This window comes from Galleria mellonella, unplaced genomic scaffold (genome assembly GCF_026898425.1).
Source record: "Galleria mellonella isolate WM207_F2 unplaced genomic scaffold, CSIRO_AGI_GalMel_v1 utg36, whole genome shotgun sequence".
Lineage (NCBI taxonomy): Eukaryota > Metazoa > Arthropoda > Insecta > Lepidoptera > Pyralidae > Galleria > Galleria mellonella.
Window position 1 is genome coordinate 3,488,330 of NW_026442086.1, and position 23,665 is coordinate 3,511,994.

A 23,665-nucleotide genomic window follows, 5' to 3' on the forward strand; every position below is an offset into this window, starting at 1 on the left:
TATTTATATTATGTATATAGCAACACTTAAAAAATATCTGCTGTGTATCCAGAGTCACAAAAATAATAAAAAAAAAAACAATAGAAATAAAAAAATAAAATAGAATATCCGACATCGGCAATTTACTTACGTGTTATGTTTATTTTATATTTAAAAGCAATCTATCTTTAAAGTTTAATTTAAAATGAAATTCTTGTATATTATATTTATTTTTTGGACAATAGTTAATTGTGATGAACATACGCATATATACAAGGATGGAGAACAAGTGGTGCTATGGATGAATACTGTAGGACCATATCACAACCGTCAAGAGACATACGCATACTTTTCACTACCGTTTTGTATTGGTACAAAAGTTACTATTGGACATTACCATGAAACTTTATCTGAGGCGTTACAAGGGGTTGAACTAGAATTTAGCGGTCTGGATATTACCTTTAAAGATAATGTACCAGCACAACAATTCTGTGCTATTGAATTGAATGAACAATCATATAAAGCATTGGTTTATGCAGTAAAAAATCACTATTGGTATCAAATGTACATAGATGACCTTCCTATATGGGGTATCGTTGGCGAAGTTGACGGTGACCAGTATTATATTTGGACCCACAAGAAATTTGACATTGGATACAATGGAAAGAGGATTGTAGAAGTAAACCTTACAGCTGAGAATAAAGAACGACTCACGCCTGATGCTAAGATCCCATTCACATATGAAGTTAACTGGAAGAAGAGTAATATCAATTTTGAAGATCGTTTTGACAAATATTTAGATCCAAACTTCTTTCAACATCGTATTCATTGGTTTAGTATTTTTAACAGTTTTATGATGGTTATATTTTTGGTAGGTCTTGTGTCTATGATTCTTATGAGAACATTGCGTAAGGATTATGCAAGGTACTCAAAAGATGATGATCTTGATGATTTAGAAAAAGATTTGGGGGATGAATATGGGTGGAAGCAAGTTCACGGTGATGTATTCAGGCCTGTGCCACACTTGGCTTGCTTCTCGGCTCTTGTTGGTGCTGGATACCAGTTGACAGTTGTTACTCTTGCTGTAATAATATTCACCATATTTGGGGAACTTTATACAGAAAGAGGTTCATTACTCTCTACTGCAATATTTATTTATGCAGCAACTTCTCCAATTAATGGGTATTTTGGTGGATCACTTTATGCTAGGATGGGTGGTAAGTTATGGATTAAGCAAATGCTTTTATCTGCATTTCTACTACCTGTATTAGTTTGTGGAACTGCATTCTTTATAAATTTCATTGCAATGTATTATCATGCTTCTAGGGCTATTCCATTTGGTAGCATGATTGCGGTTATGTCAATCTGTACTTTTGTCATACTACCTCTGACATTGGTGGGTACTGTGCTTGGACGTAACCTGGCAGGTCAACCAGATTATCCTTGCCGCATCAATGCTGTTCCAAGGCCTATCCCAGAAAAGAAATGGTTTATGGAGCCATTCATTATAATTATAATGGGAGGCATTTTGCCATTTGGATCTATTTTTATTGAAATGTATTTTATATTTACATCATTCTGGGCATACAAAATTTATTATGTCTATGGATTTATGCTTCTAGTGTTTTTGATCTTGATGATAGTTACTGTCTGTGTAACAATTGTATGCACCTATTTTTTGCTGAATGCTGAAGATTATCGTTGGCAGTGGACAAGTTTTCTTTCAGCTGGAAGCACTGCACTTTATGTGTATCTGTATTCCTTCTACTACTTTATATTTAAAACTAAGATGTATGGCCTTTTCCAGACCACTTTCTACTTTGGTTACATGGCTTTATTCAGTCTAGCACTTGGCATAATTTGTGGTACAGTGGGATATCTGGGCACAAGCATATTTGTTAGAAAAATATATTCTACTGTAAAAATTGATTGAAATAATTTCATTTATAAGGTTGAAAATGTAATTTATGTTTATAATGTATGACTATTTTCTTTAAATAACTTGATTGTTTTAGTTAGCTGTTTATATTAATCAGTTTAATTAAAACACTGCATGGATAGTCATAATCATCAATGGAATAAACATAAAAAAATGTTATTATACCTAGTTGATCTATTTTAGGTAAATGTAAATAATTACATTCCTAATTATGAGATATCAGATGTCAACCAGTTAATACATGATATAGCATTTAAAATAATATTACTAATTGATTATGACAATTTTAAAAAGAAAATTTAAATCGAGTATGTTGTTATTCTTTATGTTTTACAATTACCTACTTGATACTCTTTAGAACTTCATTAAAATTTTTAGCAAGTATGATAGGAATTACAGTTTGTGTGAATAATAAGTGAATGACAAATTATCAATCTACACATGATTTATTATAGTTGTCTTTTGGAAATTAATTAAATTGATATAAAGTATTGGTTATTTTTTTTTATACATAGTGGAATGAAGTCTGTAAATATCTAATGTGTTAGTAATTATTAAATTTTAATGGTTATGTATGCACTATTATGTGTGATTGGATATAATTTTAGTTTAATAACAGTCAAGTTGTGTTTGTTCTTGTTTATTTTTATAAATGATCCTTTAATGCCCTTCAGTTTTATAGTTTCTATTCAAGTCTTGTAAAAAGTAAAGATTATTCACACATTATAAATCTGGAATATAATTGTACTGAGTAATTGGGGAGTGTATTATTATTTAGTGGTAACTGGAAATATAAATTCAAGTATTGTAAATATTAGTATGTATAAAAAAATGAATTTCAATATTTACTTAAAACTTTCGCAAATTAAATTTCATTAGTAACTTCAATATGTATTTGTACAGAAAAATGATATGATTGTAAGCCATTCAAAATAATTTATATTGTATTCAATTTTATTGAAATAAAGGTGATTAATAGATATAAGGTTATATTATTTTCATATTTTTTAATCACAAGATGGAAATATTATAGGTAAATAATAAGTATGCAGGTCCACCCCAGCATTGGCTGGTGTTCATTCTAGGTTGCAAGCGAAGTTTCCTAAAGACGTGTCTAAGAGTAAAATGTGTCTTTTTTAGGATTATTTTCTAAAGGGAGCCTCGAGGACAAATTATATTATCAGAGAGTAACATGAGCTATATTTTATTTAAAAATCTATTTACTTGTGTGAAGCTGGGGTACGTCATTAGTATAGTATACAACTTTTAATGCTGTACAAGAATGACTGACCATTATAGTCCAAATCTGACGGGTTCAGAAATATTAAATAATGTATCCACTGTTTAATAGAGTAAATAATGGATATTCTGTAATAATAAACTATAATATTGTTAGTAATATGGACTAACAGTCCTATTGTTAACAATTTACCCTAGCAGGTCGACTTCCAAGTGATTCCCCCTGGAAACCCTCGTGCTGAAATCCAGGTTTTCATCACAATGGGCTAACTGACCTGCCTTTTCATTCTCACCTACCATCCCTCACTGGTGCTCTGCCAGCGTATATTGTTAGCGCAGGCAGGTTTACCATTACATTCTCATCCATTAAAAAAGATATATACTACTGGGTGTCCGGTGGCAGAATCAGGATTTAATATAGATATAATAAAAAACTACATAAGATATATATTTTTATTATTAACTGTTATAAAGAAAAGAAATGCAGGTTTATTTCTTAAAAATTATGTTGTCTAAATGATGACCGTCACGACGGATACATTCTTGGAATCTGGCTTCAGTATTTCTTGTCACCTGCTGAAGTAGTGACGCCGAAATGCCACGAACCTCGCGAATGATATTTTCTTATAGTGCCGAGATAGTCGCTGGACCTGTTTTATAGACCTTACTTTTCAGGTATTTTCTCTACAAAAAAAAGTCCATCTGTGTAATATTTAGCAACCTGGGAATGTCATCAAAACAGTTTGTTAGGGAAGAAATCATGAAGTAGCGCCATGGTCTCCCTAGCAGTGTGAGGCGTGGCGCCATCTTGCTGAAACCATGCGTATGAAGTGAAGGCAGGATGTTCTCTCATTATTGGAAAAAAATAATCGTTCAGCATGCGCCGATAAACAACACCGTCCACTGAGGTTTGCTTGCTCTTGACGATTTTCGAAAAAAAAATAGGGTCCAATTATTCCACTGCTTGATAATGCACACCATACCGTGACTTTAGGACTGTAACGTGGCTTTTGATGTTTTAAGCGTGGGTTCTGTCTTTTAGGTGACCAATAACGGCAATTCTGCTTGTTTACACTTCCATTTAAATGAAATTGGGTTTCATCCCTCCAAATGATAGTGTTCACCGTGCGAAATCGCCCCAACATTGTCTCACAGAATTTTTCTCGCAAAATGTAATCATTTGGTTTCAACAATTTGAATTTTAAATGGGTGAAACTTAAGATCCTTCTTCAATATCTCGTGCAAACTGGACTTGACGAGTTCAATGTTTTCAGTTGTTCTGGACATCCGGCTAGGCCCCGGTTGTGGGTTATTTTCTGCTGAACTTGTTGTCCGGAACATCCGCACCCATGATCGAATCAATTCTTGGAGCGTCACGTAACCGTCGAATATTGTATCGCGAACAAAATCTTCGACGAGCAATTACACACGAATCATTGCTTTGAAATACGCTTCGATTGCAAGAGCATGTTGCTCACCCGTCCACTGCGACATTGCGACTAAATAACCCGCACAAATGACGAAATGAACGCGGTCCCCTCCCCTCTCCGTCGCTTAACGGTTTCGGAGAAAACCAAAATTTAAATCCTGATTCTGCCACCGGACAGCCTGTAGGTAAATAAAATATTTGGAAATTTCTATGGGAATGGGAGGGAGAGAGAGCAGCGGCTAGTAGTTCGGTGAAAATGTAGACTAAGAGTAATCATAAAAAATTTTATTTATCAACAATAGGTATCTGACAATTATTTAATTATTAATTCCTTCCAATCTGATATTTACATTTGAGTGATTCGAGTTTTTTCTAATTTACTTCTATGTCTCCAAGCAGTAGCATACTTTTCACGTAATATATTAACGTGTAAATTGCTTACGCTTCACCATCAACAAATGTCTCGGCGTCTACTGCTGCTTTTCTCGATTTTTTTCCTGCTGGTGATTTGGCATTGAAAGTCTGAGCTGTCCTTTTTCTTAATGCCTCTATATTTTCATTCTCGTCGGTCTGGTCCGCCCACTCCAATACTAATCTTCTTCCGTATAAGTGAGTGGATTGACATAGTGCTTCGAATGCGGACTAAAATAAAATAATTAAATTAATTTTTGCGACAACGATAACACATACAACACATTTTTTCATTTTGAGGAAATCGTGAAAGTTCTATACACTGCTATCTTATGGGGAGAGATCTAAGTCCAGTAATGAGAAATAAATGATTGTTGTTGTTACGATCAAATAGATTAAATGGATTTTTGTATCAAATTATATTAATATATTACTAGTTGTATAATATCATAAATTACTAATTAACCCGGTTAACTTTATTTTGTCTTTTACCGCTACCAAACGGGTCCGTTTGTTTTGTCATCTTATCAGAATAAAAACTATCCTTGAGAAATATTTCAAGTTGGAGTAAATAATGTCCTGACACGAGATTTTTAAATGTTACGACATACAATATCATTGGCTTCACTGATTACGATATATAATATTTAATCTTCGCTAAGATTTCGTTATTATGGGCAAAGCTGAAGACACTTCATTATGAGTCAATTCTCATTCATCAGAGAATTTGTTGCACATTACGACTATAACGATAAAATATCACGATGCCATCTTTCTGTTATGCTTATTTGTCGTATTAGCTTAAACATGAAATTTACGATGCTCATAAAAGCAAAATATTTTACTTAAGTACATACCTTGGCATCTGCTTTAGAGTGGTAATCTATGAAAGCAAATCCACGATGTTGATCCGAACCAGGTGACAACTTTTTGGGTAATCTTAGTGTTTTTATCTCGCCGAATGCCCTGTAAAGATTAATTGAATTAATAATTACTATCTAGAACAGCCCTTATCACATTCTTCTTCGTAAGCCTCCACTCTTTTTTATGCCTATCTATTCTTTGCTACTTGCATTTATTGTGTCATGACTTGTTGGCGAATAATAATGGTAAATGGCGTGGGGTCTCTACTGTAGCATCAGGAGTGTTACAGTGAAGGCCTCGCGCTTACCTAAGTTAAACATATGCAATGTCTATTAACAATATCTGGTAGACGTTACTGCGTTCGTGTATATTTAGTTCTGAATATTCTCTGAGCTCAAATACGGTCGGTATTGTTTTATATAAATTTTTACGATAATCGGTTGAATGTGATAGAATGTTATGAGATATAAATGTCATAATGGAAGAATAGTCTCATTCTTTTTAAATTCATCTTTGATAGTATATGACTCTGAAGAAAGACTTCATGGCTTGATAGTAATGTAGATAGGTACTATTTAATAAAAGGAACGTTTTTTTTCCATCATACTTGATAGGTGAGTATCTAAATTGAATTTAAAAAAGTTAACATATTTCGTTGTAATTTCTATTTAATTTTATCAATTTAAAATGTAATATTAATATCCTAATTTTGTTCAGATAACAGAAATACTAGTTAATCACGTTATCAAATATACCTAATTATGTTATCGATCTCGACAATAGTATTATATTTGTGATATCGGTAGGTATACGATAGATTGTGTTTTTGTATTGAATTCACGGAAATAGATTGGTGATTAATAATTTTATTGTATTAAGTGTTTTATATGGTTTCAAGTTAAATGTTGGGAGATAGTAGTCATTTTCATGTTGAACAATTATAGCTATGGACTTATGACCTAAAATAACCATCTAACAATAAAATTACGAAATACGGAACAATCTTGGTCCTCAAAAATGGCAATGCATGACAAGGCAGTCATTCATTACCGGCCAATCATTACAGTGTATTCTGTGATGTCTATGGTGGGCAGTTAGCTATTAGCCATTATCTATTAGTTGCATAAAAAATGCCCGTCAACATAAGAATGATATTGGCGACGGAAAACAAATAATCTTCGGGTAAACAGCATATTGTACATTGTAAACAGGAATAGGTGTTGCAGTGAGAAAATCAATCTGTGCACATGAGGCCGTGTATTCACCCCTTCCTTTCCCATGGTTGTCGTAAGAGGCGACTAAGGGAGGGCTAGGGATGGGCAGCAGCGTTCCTCTTAAAACATCTATAAAACCTAACTGCGGTTGCCAATCCACCTGCCAAGCGCGGCAACTACTGGCAATACCCCCCAAGAGAGTGGCTTATGTTCAGCAGTAAACAGTTAAAGGCTGATATGTTGATTATGATGACATGAGGCAAACATTCATTAAGTAATTTTTATTACGAAGATGAAGTTTAGGATGGACTCATAATTGGTATCATCATCATCATTATGATAGTTGTTAACTGTCCACTGCTGGACATAGGCTTCCCCCATAATAATTCCTCTTTACGGTTTTACCAGTAGTTGCTACGTTTAGCAGGCGGGTTGGCAACTGTAGTGTTTTTTTAATGGGTGATAATGAAATGGTACAATGGCCCCACCTGCGCTATCGGTATATGCTAGCGGGGCACTAGTTTATACTACTATATAGTACTAACACTATATACTAACAGTATAACACATACGTTTATAGTACTAACACTAGTGAGGGCTGATAGATGAGAATGAAAAGGCAGGTTAGTTAGCCCATCGTGATGAATGCACCTGGAATTCAGCACGATAGTTTCCAAGGGGACCACATGAAGGTCAACCTGATAGCAATAGACCCGCTAGCAATAGAACTGGTAGTCCACATTACTAACATTTTCTTCCCCCCCCCCCCCCCTCCGCGACTTTTAGATAGTAATTAGTCACCTAAAAAAGAATTAAATAATTCACCTGAATATTTCATGGAGTTCATTTCTGTTTGCTTGGAACGGTACATTCCGCACAAGTATTTTAGTGCCATTTTGTAATGTCACCTTGTTGCTCTTCTTGGATGTTTTAATTTCGTTCCTAAAACAATGTATAATTAATTTGTGTTTTTAAACTACTAATAATAATATTATTATATAAATATTTTCTTTAATAATATGTTTTTTAGTAGGTATATGACATAGGTAAATGATATTATTCACAAACTTTACTATCATTCTATTTGAATATACATACGTATTTCCTCGTTCTGAACGTTTCAATTCTAATGGTTTTTCATCAAGTGTTGAATTTTGTAGCAATTTTAATGCTTCATTTGCATCCTGTTGTTTATAAAATTGAATAAAGCCATATCCCATTGATAAGAACTGTCCTGGATGTTTAGGGTCCTTCTTTTTAGCTATTGTAATGCTATGTATTTTTCCGCATTTTGAAAAATGCTATAAAAGAAAATAATATTGAGTTAAAAAAAATTATAATAGTATATTGTGTTCTTATATATAATAGATACTAACTGCTTTTAAGTTATCTTCAGTGGTTTTGAAGTTTAAATTTTTAACAAATAATGTAGTATTCGTTTCTGGCTCTGCCATATCATTGATAGTCTCATCAATTTTTATTTCATCTTCCAATGGTTTGCTCTGTTTACTATGTTTATGATTTACTATGTCATGTGATATATCACTTGATTTGTTTGGTACAATATCCTCAATAGTATTTTGTTGTGTGCTGGAATCAGATGGATTTGTTTCAGATTTATTATCTGGTTTAACAAATACATTCTCTGGCGCCCATTCCAAATATAAAGGTGCAGTTTTATATTGAGAATACGCTAATTTACTAAACGCCTTTTTCGCTTCAAATGGTTCTACAAAATCGATTAAGGCAGTAATGCCATGTTTCGGAATCAAGAACCGCGATATATGACCATGTTTTTCAAACAATGCTTTCAATTCATCTTTGTCTGTATTTGCTGGCAAATTTTTTGCTATTATACAAGTTTTTGATCTTCTTTTTGCTGGCTGAAAACAATCGATTATGTTTATATAATGAGTGTGTAAGTATTGCTAGCATTAGGTATTGCTAAATAGCTGTGAATGAACAGAAACAAAAACAGGTTTTAAAGATTCTTTTTACAAATTCAAGTAATTTAGAACTGAAAATATATAAAGTTATACGCTTTAGTCCTCAGTAATGGCAACACATAAGAGATACACTAGGTGTCATAGAGTATTCACAAATGGCTATGGCATTATTTATAGGCGATAATTATTGCTTATCATTGGGTGGGCTATCGGCTACTTTGCCAATCTATCCTACTAATATAATAAGATGGTAACTGGACAATATGTACATGGAAGACATTTAAAAAAAAGATGTAAGGGGTTTTAGTAGGAGCAGTAGGCCAAAATATTAATTTTTAGAAATGTTGCCCGTCTATCTGTATGTTTATTACAGCATCACGCAAAAACTATTGCACTGAATTGAATAAGGTATTCACTGTTGTTCTTGAAGGTCTAAGCTAAAAACAAGTGGATGTTTTACATTAGCACATCATCCAGAACTGGTCTATTTCATTGTTTTTTTTTTTATTTCTGATATTCACGCGCATAGTGGGCAAAATTCTATTTGTATATAAAAATAAAGAAAGAACAATATTTCTATAAACAAAACAGTTGACTTAAATTTTAACAAAATTAGCATAGCACATAATTATAAGTTATGTATTCACCTTATTGAAAACTTCTAAATAGACTCCATTACTTTCGAGAAAATTTCTTGTCTCTGCTACTAATTGTGTCTCTCCTAAGGTTAACCTTACTGCAGCACTTGTATCTGAAAAGGTTTTTAATATTATTTGATACATATTAAATTAGCAATTGCAATAAAAATTAGTTTTAATAATTGAAGCATGTGTTAAGTGTTCAATATAAAATGTCCATAACACATAGAAAGCCGAATAAAACATTCTTAGGGTCTGCACAGACAATGGAAATGGCTTCAGTGCGCACAGTTTACTGTTGATTGCTTGTTTACATAGAACGCTAATGTAGAAAATATAATAATATATATGTTATGCGTATTAAAGTTATGGTACATCGCGCCTACTGCCTATGTTGGTTAAAATAATTATTTCTTACTTTTATTATTATCATTTAATAATTGCTCCTTAGTGGTATTATAATTGGCCGCTACAACATCGGCGACAGCATTTACGCCCAAAAACAGTGTGTTCCAATTGTGTGATGACTTGGCCTGAGCTTTTAGTTTCTTTGCTTTCTTTTCCTTGAATGATAAACCCTCTGAAATTAAGAAAGTAATATTATTATTATTATTTTTTTGTATTTATATAGTTGGTATTTATTTGTAATCCACCAATAAGGTGGCAATTTCATATATCTATCTAATTCATTTTACAAATTTGGATATATCCATTATAAAAGTGTTCAAATTTTCATTTCTTTAAACCCAGAATGGTTCAGTTTTTGTTATTTATATATTTTGTACACAATGATAATACTTATAATAATTATAACATTTACCATCATCACTTTCATTCGCCAATTTATCAGTCTTAGCAGGTAGCAGGTGCAGCATTCTACCACAAAAAGCAGTGCCATCCAGTTCTGTATACGCTTTGACAGCATTTTCCGGGATCATGAATGTAACGGTCGCGAATCCTTTAGGTCGGCGCAATACCGGATCTATAGGCATGTTCACTTCAGTCAGTGGACCTGTTAAATAATAATACAACATGATTACATGAAAACACTTCCAAAGTGCACCAACTATTGTTTTCAAATATAGTGGTAGAACCATAACTAAAACATATTATTTTGATTATATCCTCTTGATAATTTGTAAATAAACTCACCATATTTTTCAAACAGATTGGTCACTTCTTGTTCAGATACAACATAAGCAAGATTACGAATGAAAATGCTGCCACTCTCACCGATGCTTTCTTCATTGTTTTGTTTCTAGAAAATAAAAATATATGTCTTATTCATCAAAATTCTTATAGAGTTCTTTAGCTAAAATATGAAATAACCCTATTGAACATTTAAAATAGTGAATTTTCCTAGGAATAACATTAATAAACACTCATAAGTCCTCTATAACCAAAATAAGTTTTTTGGAGGATTTATATTATTATGTTGCAAACTTGTAGAGTTCTACATTTTATATGGTCAGCTGTAATTAGTTGTTAAAAATATTATATTGATGTAATAATAGCCTTGATAAACAGACTACTTCTATTATTATAATAACAATTGGAAAAATATATTAAATGATATTTTAATTAAAATATATACATACACATCAGAATATTAATAGACATGGACTAGGTTAAACAAATACAATATTGATTGCACATATCTTTAGCATAAGTGTGTATATTACAATAATAATACAATTATTAGTATAAACTTTGAAGACTTGTATTTTTTTATGCAACATAGAATGGAAAATAAGCTGATGGCCCACATGATGGAAAGTAGTAACCCTCGTCTATAGAAATGAGTAGTACCATGGACATAACAGAGTATACTGTTTCGCCCATGATACCCCCCATGCATTGCCATTCCTGAGGACTCAGGTGTTATTCCTATGTACCCTGTAAATTTTTCATAATTAGTCACAGATTTTCAACTGACTCATATTTTAAATCATAGAATAATTTGTATTTATATTCGTAGAATAATAAATTATATTAATTAAATGAAAATAATTTTGTTGTTAAAATGTGCTCATATGGATAGACTTCGAATATTCATAAATTTTATTAATAACTATGAATTGTATAAGGAAAAGAACAAAAAATATATTAGCATGCATAATTGAATAGACATACCTCTTGCTTTTTCTTTTGAAATGTTTGTTCTTCTTCTTCTGCAGCTTTTTTAGCTTTATCTTCAAACTTATGAACATGTAAACGATTTTTACCTAAATAATTTTATTATATCAGTTTCATGTTAAATGGACAAAAGTAATTTAATTAGTATATAAATTTAAATGGTTTATTTATCATAGATAATGTCTTACCTAGAAACAATTTATCTTTGATAAGTGCTTTCTTCAATTCATTTTCTGTTCTAAAACCAACATAACAGAATCCAGCTATTTTTTTTCCTTTACCCAATGGTAGTCTAATTGAGTATGGTACTAATGGTTTGAAGAACTCTTTTACATCTTTTTTCTTGCACTTAAATGGTAGACCAGTAACCTAAAGAGAAAAATAAGGTAGTTGTTTAAAAAAAGAACTAATCTTACATATTTAATTCTAAAATAAATTGTGTAGTTTATTATTGTATAAATATAGGTATAATTTAAACGATCTTACTTTTACATGAAATAATGGCCTATTCCTAATTTTTTTCAGTGTTTGGTCATCTTGCTGTAGTGGAGTACCTTGTTCGGTACTTTGTACTTTCTTCATCAATAACTTCATGTACTGCAAATAAAATTTAATATTATTTATTGAATTTTATGTATTTTTTGTGACTTGAAGTTAAATAAACATGTTGTCCTATATCATAATTATTAGTATTATTGTATCCAATCTCACAGTGAGGCATAAAATTAATGGTTAAATAGTTCAGTTGGTGGATTATATGAAATTAATTGTATTATGACTAATATAAGGTGACTGATGGATTTTGATCCTCCAAGGACATTTATTTATCTTGTTTTTATTTCCATTATAGTTATTCTATTACAATTTTACTGTTAATCATTTGTCGTTTTTTTTTTATAAAAGTATACTTTTATAATATATAAAAATAATTAAATTTTGATGTTAATTTGTCATACAACTCTCCAAATCAATAAAATCTCACATTTAGTATATAAACCCTTTCATTTCTTTAGAAGCATTTATTAAGAAGTATTAATTTTTGTAAATTTATAAGAAACATACCTCTAAGTCGCTAATTTTTTTATCTGCATTTTTTTCTACATTATTAGAGACTTCATTATTCAGTACTGTTTTTGGCTCTGTATCATTATTTGCAGTGGTTTTATCATTTTCTTCTTCAACTCCACTGTCCTCATCTTCACTTCTAGCAACTTCTTGATATGTTTCTTTGATCCAAGCAGTTTTGTCATTTACATGCGCATCAATAAATTCAGCAAACAAAGGGTCATCTTTATGCTGTAAAAGCCACTTTATTTATATTATAAAAATATAATGCATAATATTATTCAAAAGTTTTATTACTAGGAAGAATTATTTGTATAATGGTAATGGATAAGTAATGAAAAGGATAGTCATTAAGGGAAATATTTTTATCTGGAAATGTAACGTTAGAATTTTTTTTCTGCATTTAGTCACTTATTGCGAAGGATTGTAATCTGACTCAATTTATTTACAGCTTGTTCCTGTCAGCTGTTAGTCGTAATGTTAACATCATATGTACTTTAAATAAACAATATATTTAATTATATACTTTAAGATTTATATTTATAATTTTACTAAGATAAATTCTCAAACCTTTTTAAGTAATTCCTTAATTTTATTTTTATTTTTCTCTATCCTCTTAATTTTCTTTTCTTCAGATTTATTTTCGATTTCATCTTTATGTAATTTCTTGTATGCAGTGCTGTCTGGTGCATATTTACTCCATGCCCGAGGTTTCTTTTCATCTCCCAAATTTGCACAAACTTGAATGTCTATCTTCATAGAATTAATGCATGTGCCATTAAAATATTCCAAAGCTGCTTCTGCTTGTTGTTCATTTCTGTATCCAATGAAAGCAAAATTTCTAAATTTACCATTTTTGGTATATTTAAGTTGTATGTCAGTAACTTCCCCTTTTTCACTGAAAATTTCTTTAAGTCCTTCTGGTGTTACCTATAATTGTAAACAAATGAAACAGTTGCAATAATTATTTTAAATAGAGTTTTAATAATGGACTCACAACAGTTATAATGTGTTCATTTTAATAATATTCCATATTCAACAACTTCTGGTTTTTACATACCTTATTTGGCAAATTTTTTACAATAAGACGAGACATTGATTACAAAGATTAAATTATAAACTCACAAAAACTAAATAAAAACACGTGCATTTGATAGGTAGTAAATATATTGTACAGATTACAGCGCCATGTAAACTAAAGATATGTTGACATTATTCTGACATTTAATGCTTTTGGCAATGACATTTGACTCATGTTACATTGACAGAATTTTATAACTGACTGACGTGACTTGAGAATACATGCAGTCTCTTTTATTTAGTCGTTTTTATTTTATTTAATAATAAGGTGGAATTACAAGTTAATAAAAGTGGATTTGTTATTATTAATTATATATATTAAATACCTAATAAAAAAATGATTTGATATGATAGTTAAAAATTGGGAACATCAAAGAAGATAAATAACAAAATCATAATATAAATATAAGGTTTCGAGAATTGAGTTGAAAGTTTGTTTATAAGTCTATATCATTATAGTATAAAAAATAGATAATATAATAATTGATGCCGGAAAGCAGGTTTATAATTATTGAAAATGTCGACAGCTATGACTTTTGGTCAAAAACAGTTTATTCCAACACCACCAGACAAGGGCAGTTTTCCCCTGGATCATGAGGGATTGTGTAAGAAAATAATGACAAAATATATGAAGTGTTTGTTTAATAATAACGGCAATAACTCTTTATGTCGTGAAGAAGCTAAAGAGTATTTAGCATGTAGAATGGAAAATAACCTAATGCTTAAAGAAGATTTTTCGAAATTGGGGTTTAAAGATATAGATGCAAATTGAAAGAAGAACTGACAATTTTACAAATAGTAGATTTTTATTTGTGTTGATGTTATAATAAAAAATAAAATATTTAAATGTGTTAGTTTTATTTTACCTTAAGAACTATAAGTATAAATGACTTAGAGTTTCATTTTTGAGTTTCTTATATTGCCATCTTCTGACTAAGATATGGTTGTTTAACAAAATCAAGTTTTAAGATATGAGTAAAAACATTAATATAACTAGTTTAAAAGAATAAAGAAAACATGTTATTTTCAGGCCAACTTTCAAGATTATGTTAGAATTATGATTTTTTGGTTTCAGCTGAGTAGTCACTCTAGCCAAATAGCGTTAAAAAAGATAAATACAAAAAACAATTGCCAGCACAAGAATTATCACTGTTTTAAATATTTATACTTTGCAACTTTCAGAAGTATTTTAAAGTACAATAGTATTGTTTGGTCTCTTCTATAAAATCCATAATGATTCTATTAACATGTCCAAAAGTATCTAAAGATACTTTCACTTAAGTCAAATAATCTCTGTATAAGATCTTATGATAATAAATCTTGGGTACTGCAATATCAACTCTTTAGAAATGTATTGCTGGTGTAGTGACCTAATGTGCTTAATTAAAATAGTCAATAACATAATTGAATTACTTCCTCTTTCAGCCATTTTCTTTCATACATCTTAATACAAGATTCAAGTCATAAAATTTTACACATAAATTATTTGTTCTTCAAATTTACAAACTCAATAGTTCATACAAAAAAAAAAGAAAATCTTATATATACCTATTTACCAGTTATTGTGTTTTCTATTTATCCTAATTTAAACGTTTTGTCTAAACATTAATCATGATGTTTACAGACGTTTTTTAATTATTACTATGATGATACTAGGGCGTCCAGATACTGGGGTCGATTTTGCGGCCCTTTCCCTAAAACTATCTCTAAAATTAAAATTTTTATTGTAATATATGAAATAATGTTATAAATAAATAAATAAATAAATAAGTAATTTGTGTGCTGTAAGTAATGCAAATAAATTATCTATTTATCTATCTATTAGGTTAATAGATAGGTTTAAAAAAGTGGGCCCTCGTAATCGTCCCTAATCTTGGTCTCCTTTGATCAAAAACTAAGGTCCGGCGCTGGATGTGCCTGTATGATTGTATTTCGGTTTAAAGAATTACGGGGGTAGGTACAACACTATAGTCTAGGGGAAGGAATTCTTAGTAATGCTGATTACTAGTCACTTTACTACCAATATACCCTGTCAGGTCGACCTCCACGTGGTTCTTGCTGGACACCATCGTGCCGAATCTCAGGTGTGTTCATCCCGATGGGCTAACTGACCTGTCGTCCCTCACTGGTGCTCCGCAAGCGTATACCGTTGGGCGGGTTTGCCATTAATGTAATCATAAAAAAAACACTAGTTTTCAAGAATTACAACACATTGCTTAGGTCACTGCGTTGCTCAACGCTTATCTAACAGTATTTAGTGATATAATGTGAACGTAAAAATGATTTACCAGTTTCTATTAGGTAGAGAATCATCTTGTTTGCTAATTCAAGTCATAACATCCTAGCGATTCGCTCAGGTTTCGCACGGATACAATATTTGTTTTTGTAACTTTTAAACTGTTCAATATATTATAGTAAGGCTAGTATTTTGGCATGTGTGAAAGTACTGCACTAATAATTTTTAAGATTTTAAAATGAACGGTTTGTAAAATTTATTTAACTTTAAAACCATCTTTTTGGCTGATATATTAAACTTATATACTCGTATATGGTGTCGTGGTCTTTTTTTATAAATCTAAAAGTAATGAATATTTTTGCTATAAATTTTATTTCTTTATTTCAAACCGTTCAGGCAGCGCCTGCCATATTATAGGATTTTTGCACATTTATATATACCTATTTATCAAAATAAAAACTAGTCTATAGCACTCAGAGTTAATATACTTTTATAACAGTGAAAGAATTTTTTAAATCGGATCAAGTTAGCTCCACGCGGTTCCGCTTGGAATGAATTCCAGAGGACGGTAATTTTTTTATGCATTTGTCATGATGGGTTACATGACCTGCCTTCATCTTCACCTATCATTCCTCATTGGTATTCCAATAGCGTAAGGGCGTAAACTAATAGCGTAGGCAAGGTTACGATTCTCTCTCGGTCTACGCTAAGTAGGTATTATAAAAATAAAAAGCACTTAATTCACAGAAAGTTCTTTATTTGTTTTTAATTCCTTAAATAAAATATTATATTACTTAATTAGTTACTTACCCAAATCTACAAATATTCACTGGGTGGTTATTTTAAAGATTACAAAAACTTTGATTTATTTTTATTGCCAATCAGTTATGGCATTTTTACAAGTAAATATCACAGTTATTATTTAATCGTTTGTGACCGACAAAATTGTAAAAAAGCTAATGTATTATATATTACATTAAAATAATGAGCGACTTGAGTGGTATAATAATATAATAATCAACCTTAGATGTTATTAATTTAAGGATCGTACCTAATACATATACAAGTCACTCCGGCGTGATATAACTTATTAAGTATAAGTAAGTTATTTATTTATATTCATACAAATATTATTGATATATACCTGTTACTTTAAATTAAACTGCTGATTGCACAAGATTATAGTTATGATTCGCATCGATATAGAACATTGTCCTAATATTATATTAGAAAGAAATAAATATTAATATTATCTAATTATTTGTGGTTGTTATGAGACATTTGTTATAGTTAACAACCAACAGTAATGTATAAAAATATCGAAAGAGAATTTATTCTGTACAATAACTAACTATAATAAGCACCATTATTCATCCTACTAACTTCATTACCTTAGTGTCTATACCCCATTCCTTTGATGGTAACACAATACAATTCGCTCTTTTCACATTAAAGTAGGTACCTACCTAATTTTTAGTATTTCAACAATATACTTTTAAGGCCATATTGTTATTCATGTTAATTCTCTATTGGGTAGATATTTGTTTTGGTAAGTACTTATAGGACGAGGCTTTATATAAATATTTATTAATAAATTTTGTAGTATTTAGTATCTATTATTATGTAACTATTTACTTCTTTGTATGCAGTCACAACTGAGAAACAATAGTGAGGAATTAATGAATTTCCTCCATTTTAAAGTTGATTAAAAATAATTCTTCAAGTTGGTGCGGAGACAACCTTTTTATTAATCGTGCAAATAATTTGTGTAAGAATTGCAAAAAACTGAAATTTTTATATTATTGTTTACATTTTCTATAATAAGATGTTTGCAATTTGTAACTAATTATCAAAGAATATATGATATTTTTTGTGGATTATATTATAAGACATTGTCTTGACTAGATACTCAGTATGGAGTAAATATAAATTATGTCTAAAGGGATCCTGGATACGTCATATAAAAATAATATAAAAAAATAGTAAAGAGTTTTCGAGCTTCACTTTTTTGATAAAATTTGTTGTACAGTAAGGTTTCGTGAAATAAAGTTTAATTACGTAAAGGTCGAGTAAATGCAACGAAACTCTTAATCTGTTGTGACTCACACATATAATTTTCTTACTTTCTTCTGTATTTAATTGTTATCATTCCAAAAGTTTGAACCTGAACTAATTAAATTTAGAAATATTATTAAAATATGAAAATCGAAGGCTATAAAATAGGAAGTTTTAAAACAAACGGGATTTAAACCCGCACGTTCTATGCTAATCTTTTTCAATCATTTAATAATTATTGTAAAATTTTCATATTTTAATAATGTTTTTATATCAAATCCCAATTATGTGGTAAATAGTATCTAATAAAAAATAAAATATTTAAATTTAAAATGTGACTGATATTCAAATTAAACGGAGGGAAGAAATGTAAGTAATTTTATAAACGTACGTATTTTGGAAGACAATACATATAAATCTGAACCATTAATAAATAGACAAGTAGGTAAAGTATAGGTACATATTGCTTTGTATAAAGATTAGAAGAACGAAATATAAGGATTAGGTAGGTATATTATAAATATAGATGTATTTACATATACTTAATATTACTAATATTTTATACTTTTTATTCCATATTAGGTATAATACAAATTACAGATTACATGTACCTCTTTTAACCAGCATAAGAGATATATTACCGATTCACATTATAATATTATTATAACATCATCTTATTGTGATATTTTATTATACATTATAACTATTCTCGTCAGTTAAGGCATGTTTGTGGATATATTTGCGTATAAATATACACATAAGAAAATATTTTTTGAGGATACAGTTATAGATTAATTTCAATTTATACTTTTCACAAAAGGCGCAGAAGATAACATTAAAGTTCTCAAATATCTGGTTATGAAGTTATAATGGTTAATAACGACAAATGTTATATTATTAGGTAAAGTGAAAACCCATTGTCGCCTATTGTGAATAGTACTTTTAAAAAAAGATTTAAACATCAAAATAAGAAGTGACATCGAGGGACGATACAAACTGTACAGAAGCTAAATCAATGGTGTTATATACCTTACAAGTCATTAACAAACCAAACACGCGATCATGTTGAGATCAAAATGTACATAAACGCCTCAAAGAAGTATTAAAATGCAACACTATAATTATCCTATCATGTTTATATAATTTCGTACATAACATAATTTAATACTAAGACAGGCAGTGCATCATTTGCGCAATAGTTACTTATTTACTAAATCTACGGTTTAATGTCAAACATCATATCCGATATGTACGACCTTAGTGTACAACATGTTGCACACATATATATGTGGCAATACATAATGTGTGAATTAAACCAAACAATTTGCTATCAAATTTATATAAAGTGGCACGCAATTATTTATAATTTAGTTGTCATTTACAAGAAAAAACACGAGAGTTTTATTATTTTTCAATTCAAATTAGCACTATGCCTTCAAACAATGTGGCAATACGTTTATGCTTCAGTGGTAGTCATAACTAAGTAAAATTACAATTATTTTAATACATATAGAAAACAATACAGCCTTCTGCCCACGTATAATTTTTTTTTTCATGCAGGCCATTAACGCGTTAAGTTCTCTGGACACAATACAATTGTCAAATAAATGTTTGACTATCTGTAATTCTTAGCAGCCTAACCATGTTACCAATAATGGTAAGTATAACAAGAAACCACTATTTTAGTGTAGATATATACGGTAAAGAAATTATATTATAGAGTACAAGGATAACAGAACATAACATAGGTAGAAATATACTGACATTCATTGATAATGGTGCAGAACTAGGTGATCGCATAGTGGAACCGGGTGCGGGTAATACGCGCTCCTGTGCACGCCGACCGGCACGTTCTGGGTAACAACCCATCCAAAACTGGGCTGATGGTAGTTGCTTGTCGTGTTCTACTCGCATCTGCAGGTCGTTAAATTTCCAGAAACCTTTGCCTTTGAAGAAATAAGTTTTACCTGTTAATGAGAGATGCGAATTTTATAATTTGTACTAGTTTTATGCTGGGTTAGATGAACATCATTAAAACTTATTTGCCAAGAAAGGGTTAATTAATAAGGAAACAATAATAAAATAAAAGATTAATAAGGATAATAAGGAAAAGAATGCACCTAAATAAGATGTAATTGATTTTTTTTTATAATGATGATAGTAATCAAGTCTACAGTTCACCTGATAGTAAACTGTAAATGCAGTCCTTGAACCCTTATGTCACAAGAAGCATGAATTTTGTATGTGGGCGCTTTGCGACCCAAGTGACATGAAGATCTTGAGTTACAGTACCATCTAAATTTATAGTTAGCAACAAGGTATGTATTCGATTATTTACATTATTCTGTAGGTATAAGGTAGGTTATGCATAGGCTACATTATTTTATTATATATCCATATAATTAGTGTATTAACATTTGAGTTTAAATAATAGCATATTATTTACCATCTTTCCATCGGAACACGCTGTCAATATTGTATCCAACACCTTTCCACATTGACATGTCACGAGGATAGTCAGGTTCAACACGACCTTCTTCTTCATCATATCTGAAACGAAATATAGTAAAAGTATAAGATAGGGTATAAAAATGACAAAGTTAGAGATATTCTTGAAATATGTAAATAAATAATATGTATAATGCAGTAGAGAAGTGTAATTAGTACATTGTTATTTAATATTATTCATATTTTTATGATAAAAAATAAAAAATATTTATTACTTATACACAAAAAAAAAATAAACTTTAAGAAATTAGGTAATAGGGGATACTCGTAGGGGTAGGTATCTAAAACGTTTCTCTGATATGAATACAAAAATGTTGTTCGAAAACAAAACTTTTAGATTTTTTATTTGTTTGTAACAAACGCGAAGACGTTTTGGACGATGATAACAATAGATTTTTCTGCACTCGGAAAAATGCGGAAAACTCGTGTTACGTTTAGTACAACATCAGTATATTTATTATTTGAATGAAAATGGTAATTGTTGCCTATAGATATAAACAATACCATGGACATAGAAATAAAGGCATTTCGAGGGGAATCAGGCAATTCCGGGTGGGCTGTGCCCACCTGGAATTGTCTGGAGTCCATCCCAGAATAAGGAGTGGAGCTTTCAACTATAGACAAAACATATGTGCCCTGTTTATGGGGTCAGACCCGCTTGGAAAATGGTACGTCATATACTGGTATCATGTAATGCTACTAAATACGTCAATGCATAGAATATCCTGTGCACGCTATAATTTCACGGAAGTATCACAATTATGTAGAGATACTTATGCACAGAACTTTTATACAAAGTCTTGCTCTGTAACTAGGGGACGGAATTTGGTGTTTTCATCTAAAGAGGAAATCCAAACCCCATGCTATATTGATGGGGTTTGGATTTCTAAGTCACATAATTATTTGGTATTCGCTAATTAAATTGAGATCAGTAGTACATTAGCTATTCTAAGGTCTAATTACTGTTATAAATACAGCGCAAACAATGCCACGTGATTCTATTAGTAACAAATAAAAGTATTAACACTTACTTCCAATACACAGAGCCGCTGTAAAAGTAAGTTTTGCTATTATACCCCCACACCATAGCTGCGTCTAACTTTTCTAAACTTGCTGGTAATCCAAGTTGACTCAATGGTTTTGGATATCCCGGCATCAAGTTTTGTATGTCAAACAAATAAAGTTCTCTTCCTGAAAAGTTTGAATAGGATTACCAATATTTACAACGAAAAAATTAAAAATAGTCTAAGATCGATGTGGTTTTTCAGGAAACATTCAAATAGTAGGCCTCTAATCAACCTGATAGTTATAATTCCTGATGAAACTTAGGTTTTAAATAGAAATTATAAATTACTCATATAGATTTCTTATGTTTTTGATAAGAAGGAAGCGAGAAACACTTAATTACCTAAGAAGATTGCAATCTTTTTATCCGGCCTTTCGTAAACAGCATCGACGTGAGTAAAGTTTCTTGGTAATCCTGACCACATTCTTGATATATCCATAGGATATCCGGGATATCGACCTTGAGCTCCTATCCTCCAATGATACTGAAATAGAAATAAGAATAAATTTACATTACTAATTTATCATTATAACAAAATTTTTCATTTTAGCATTCAAACAATGTTTTCTGAGAAAAAGAGGATCTTTACCCAACTACGGCAAAGACTCAGAAAAAGGGTTATGATTTGAGCAGTGTATTTTTTTTATACCACTGAGGTGGCAAACAAGCATACGGCCCACCCGATGGCAAGTGGTTACCGTAGCCTATGAACACCTGCAATACCAGATGTATTACGCGTGCTTTGCCGACCCTGAAGAAACCTCTTTAGCCCCCTTTTGAATAACCCCATGCTGTAGGCTCTTGGAAAAACCTCGGCATGTAAATGTATGTAAATAGATATTTATACATTTAAGTATGTTAAAAAGTAAACTGCCTTGGGGGGGGGGGGTGAAGGGATTGTCAGTAATGGGTTGTAACAACCCTATTGCATCTTCACGCAGTTCCCTCTGGAAACCACTGTGGTTATTTCATGTGGAATTCATTACGATAGGCTTGACTTGGTTTCATCCTCACCTATCATCTCATACTGATGCTCTGCCAACGTATACCGATAGCGCAAGCGAGGTTATTATTCTATTCTCATCGATTAAAAAAAAACTAAACTACTTATCCTATTTTGATGAATGTGGTTTCGTGACATCTATATCTTTTATAAAAATAAAATCAATATGATGTTTTTTTTACTTTTTCCGATATTTTTTTGTTACTTACTCTATTTTTGAAAATGAACAGTTCTCCACGTATAAGTGCCACAGCATCGTAACTAGTATTACAAGTGTCCGGTTTGTCAGGCGGTGGTGTCGGTCTAACAGTGGTTGTTTTCTCAGGATAGTAAGGCCTTCTAGGATAATCGTGTCTCGGATCCGTTGGATAATTCGGCCTGGGATACCTTGGGTACTCTGTATTCACTTGTGGATAACGAGGGCGGTAGGTAGTAGGCTGCGTAGTTGTCTCGGGTGTAGGACGCGGGTAGTGATTGTTCGTCCTTCTTGGATGTTCTTCGGTTGTATTGTAATGGCGACGGTCTGGGTAGTAAGGGGGCCGAGCGGGCCGTTCAGGATTAGTTCTCTCTGGGTAATAGGTAGGATATCTGTTACGCGGGAAGGGTGTGTAATCGGTTCTGTGATTTGGGTGCCTATTGTGGTGATGGTTCCAGTAGAAGGGTCTCCTTGTTGTAGTGGTGGTCGTAGTCGTGGTTGTTGTGGTGGTTGGAGGTGGGGTTTCTACTGGATAGTAAGGTATTTTCGCCCATGGTTTTCTGACTTTAGGACCTAGAAATAAAACATTTGCTCAATCAGTATTTAAAATAAAACAAAAAAATTAATTATTTAATCCATAAATTATGAGTTTATAAAGTTA

At 31.2% G+C, this 23,665-nt stretch overlaps 4 protein-coding genes across 5 annotated transcripts in view; 2 read left to right on the forward strand and 2 right to left on the reverse strand.

Moving 5' to 3' along the window:
* The first annotated feature begins 67 nt into the window (after nucleotides 1-67).
* LOC113520572 (transmembrane 9 superfamily member 3) lies at nucleotides 68-2,917 on the forward strand. The gene has a single exon (XM_026905942.3). It carries the CDS (start codon nucleotides 185-187, stop codon nucleotides 1,910-1,912), a length of 1,728 nt encoding a protein of 575 aa, XP_026761743.1. The 5' UTR covers nucleotides 68-184; the 3' UTR covers nucleotides 1,913-2,917.
* A 675-nt stretch (nucleotides 2,918-3,592) lies between these two features.
* Nucleotides 3,593-14,055, reverse strand: LOC113520798 (probable RNA-binding protein 19). Its single transcript, XM_052897275.1, has 15 exons — nucleotides 13,921-14,055; nucleotides 13,431-13,790; nucleotides 12,858-13,091; nucleotides 12,282-12,392; nucleotides 11,984-12,164; nucleotides 11,793-11,884; nucleotides 10,812-10,917; nucleotides 10,480-10,671; nucleotides 10,078-10,239; nucleotides 9,669-9,772; nucleotides 8,452-8,958; nucleotides 8,174-8,376; nucleotides 7,901-8,017; nucleotides 5,855-5,963; nucleotides 3,593-5,228 (listed from the first exon to the last, which is right to left on the reverse strand). The coding sequence occupies exons 1-15, from the start codon at nucleotides 13,954-13,956 to the stop codon at nucleotides 5,025-5,027; spliced, it is 2,718 nt and encodes a 905-aa protein (XP_052753235.1). The 5' UTR covers nucleotides 13,957-14,055; the 3' UTR covers nucleotides 3,593-5,024.
* A 75-nt stretch (nucleotides 14,056-14,130) lies between these two features.
* LOC113520678 (cytochrome c oxidase assembly protein COX19) lies at nucleotides 14,131-14,787 on the forward strand. The gene has a single exon (XM_026906082.3). It carries the CDS (start codon nucleotides 14,458-14,460, stop codon nucleotides 14,710-14,712), a length of 255 nt encoding a protein of 84 aa, XP_026761883.1. The 5' UTR covers nucleotides 14,131-14,457; the 3' UTR covers nucleotides 14,713-14,787.
* Nucleotides 14,788-16,916: 2,129 nt separating this feature from the next.
* LOC113520797 (matrix metalloproteinase-14-like) overlaps nucleotides 16,917-23,665 on the reverse strand; it is a 198,657-nt gene continuing 191,908 nt past the window's right edge. For both annotated transcript variants that reach the window (XM_052897533.1, XM_052897532.1), the window contains exons 8-12: nucleotides 23,018-23,577; nucleotides 22,148-22,289; nucleotides 21,771-21,930; nucleotides 20,678-20,781; nucleotides 16,917-20,198 (exon numbers count right to left, since the gene is read on the reverse strand). In XM_052897533.1, the coding sequence (XP_052753493.1) occupies nucleotides 19,909-20,198; nucleotides 20,678-20,781; nucleotides 21,771-21,930; nucleotides 22,148-22,289; nucleotides 23,018-23,577 (1,256 nt within the window). In that variant the 3' untranslated portion in view covers nucleotides 16,917-19,908. The remainder of the gene's footprint in view (nucleotides 20,199-20,677; nucleotides 20,782-21,770; nucleotides 21,931-22,147; nucleotides 22,290-23,017; nucleotides 23,578-23,665) is intronic.

Coding starts and splice junctions, on each gene's coding strand:
- LOC113520572 (XM_026905942.3), top strand. CDS start 185: ATGAAATTCTTGTATATTATATTTATTTTTTGGACAATAGTTAATTGT.
- LOC113520678 (XM_026906082.3), top strand. CDS start 14,458: ATGTCGACAGCTATGACTTTTGGTCAAAAACAGTTTATTCCAACACCA.
- LOC113520798 (XM_052897275.1), bottom strand. CDS start 13,956: ATGTCTCGTCTTATTGTAAAAAATTTGCCAAATAAG. Junction 12,393..12,857: donor AAAAAATTAGCGACTTAGAG/GTATGTTTCTTA, acceptor TTTTATTTGCAG/TACATGAAGTTATTGATGAA. Junction 5,964..7,900: donor GAACTCCATGAAATATTCAG/GTGAATTATTTA, acceptor TAATCTTTACAG/GGCATTCGGCGAGATAAAAA.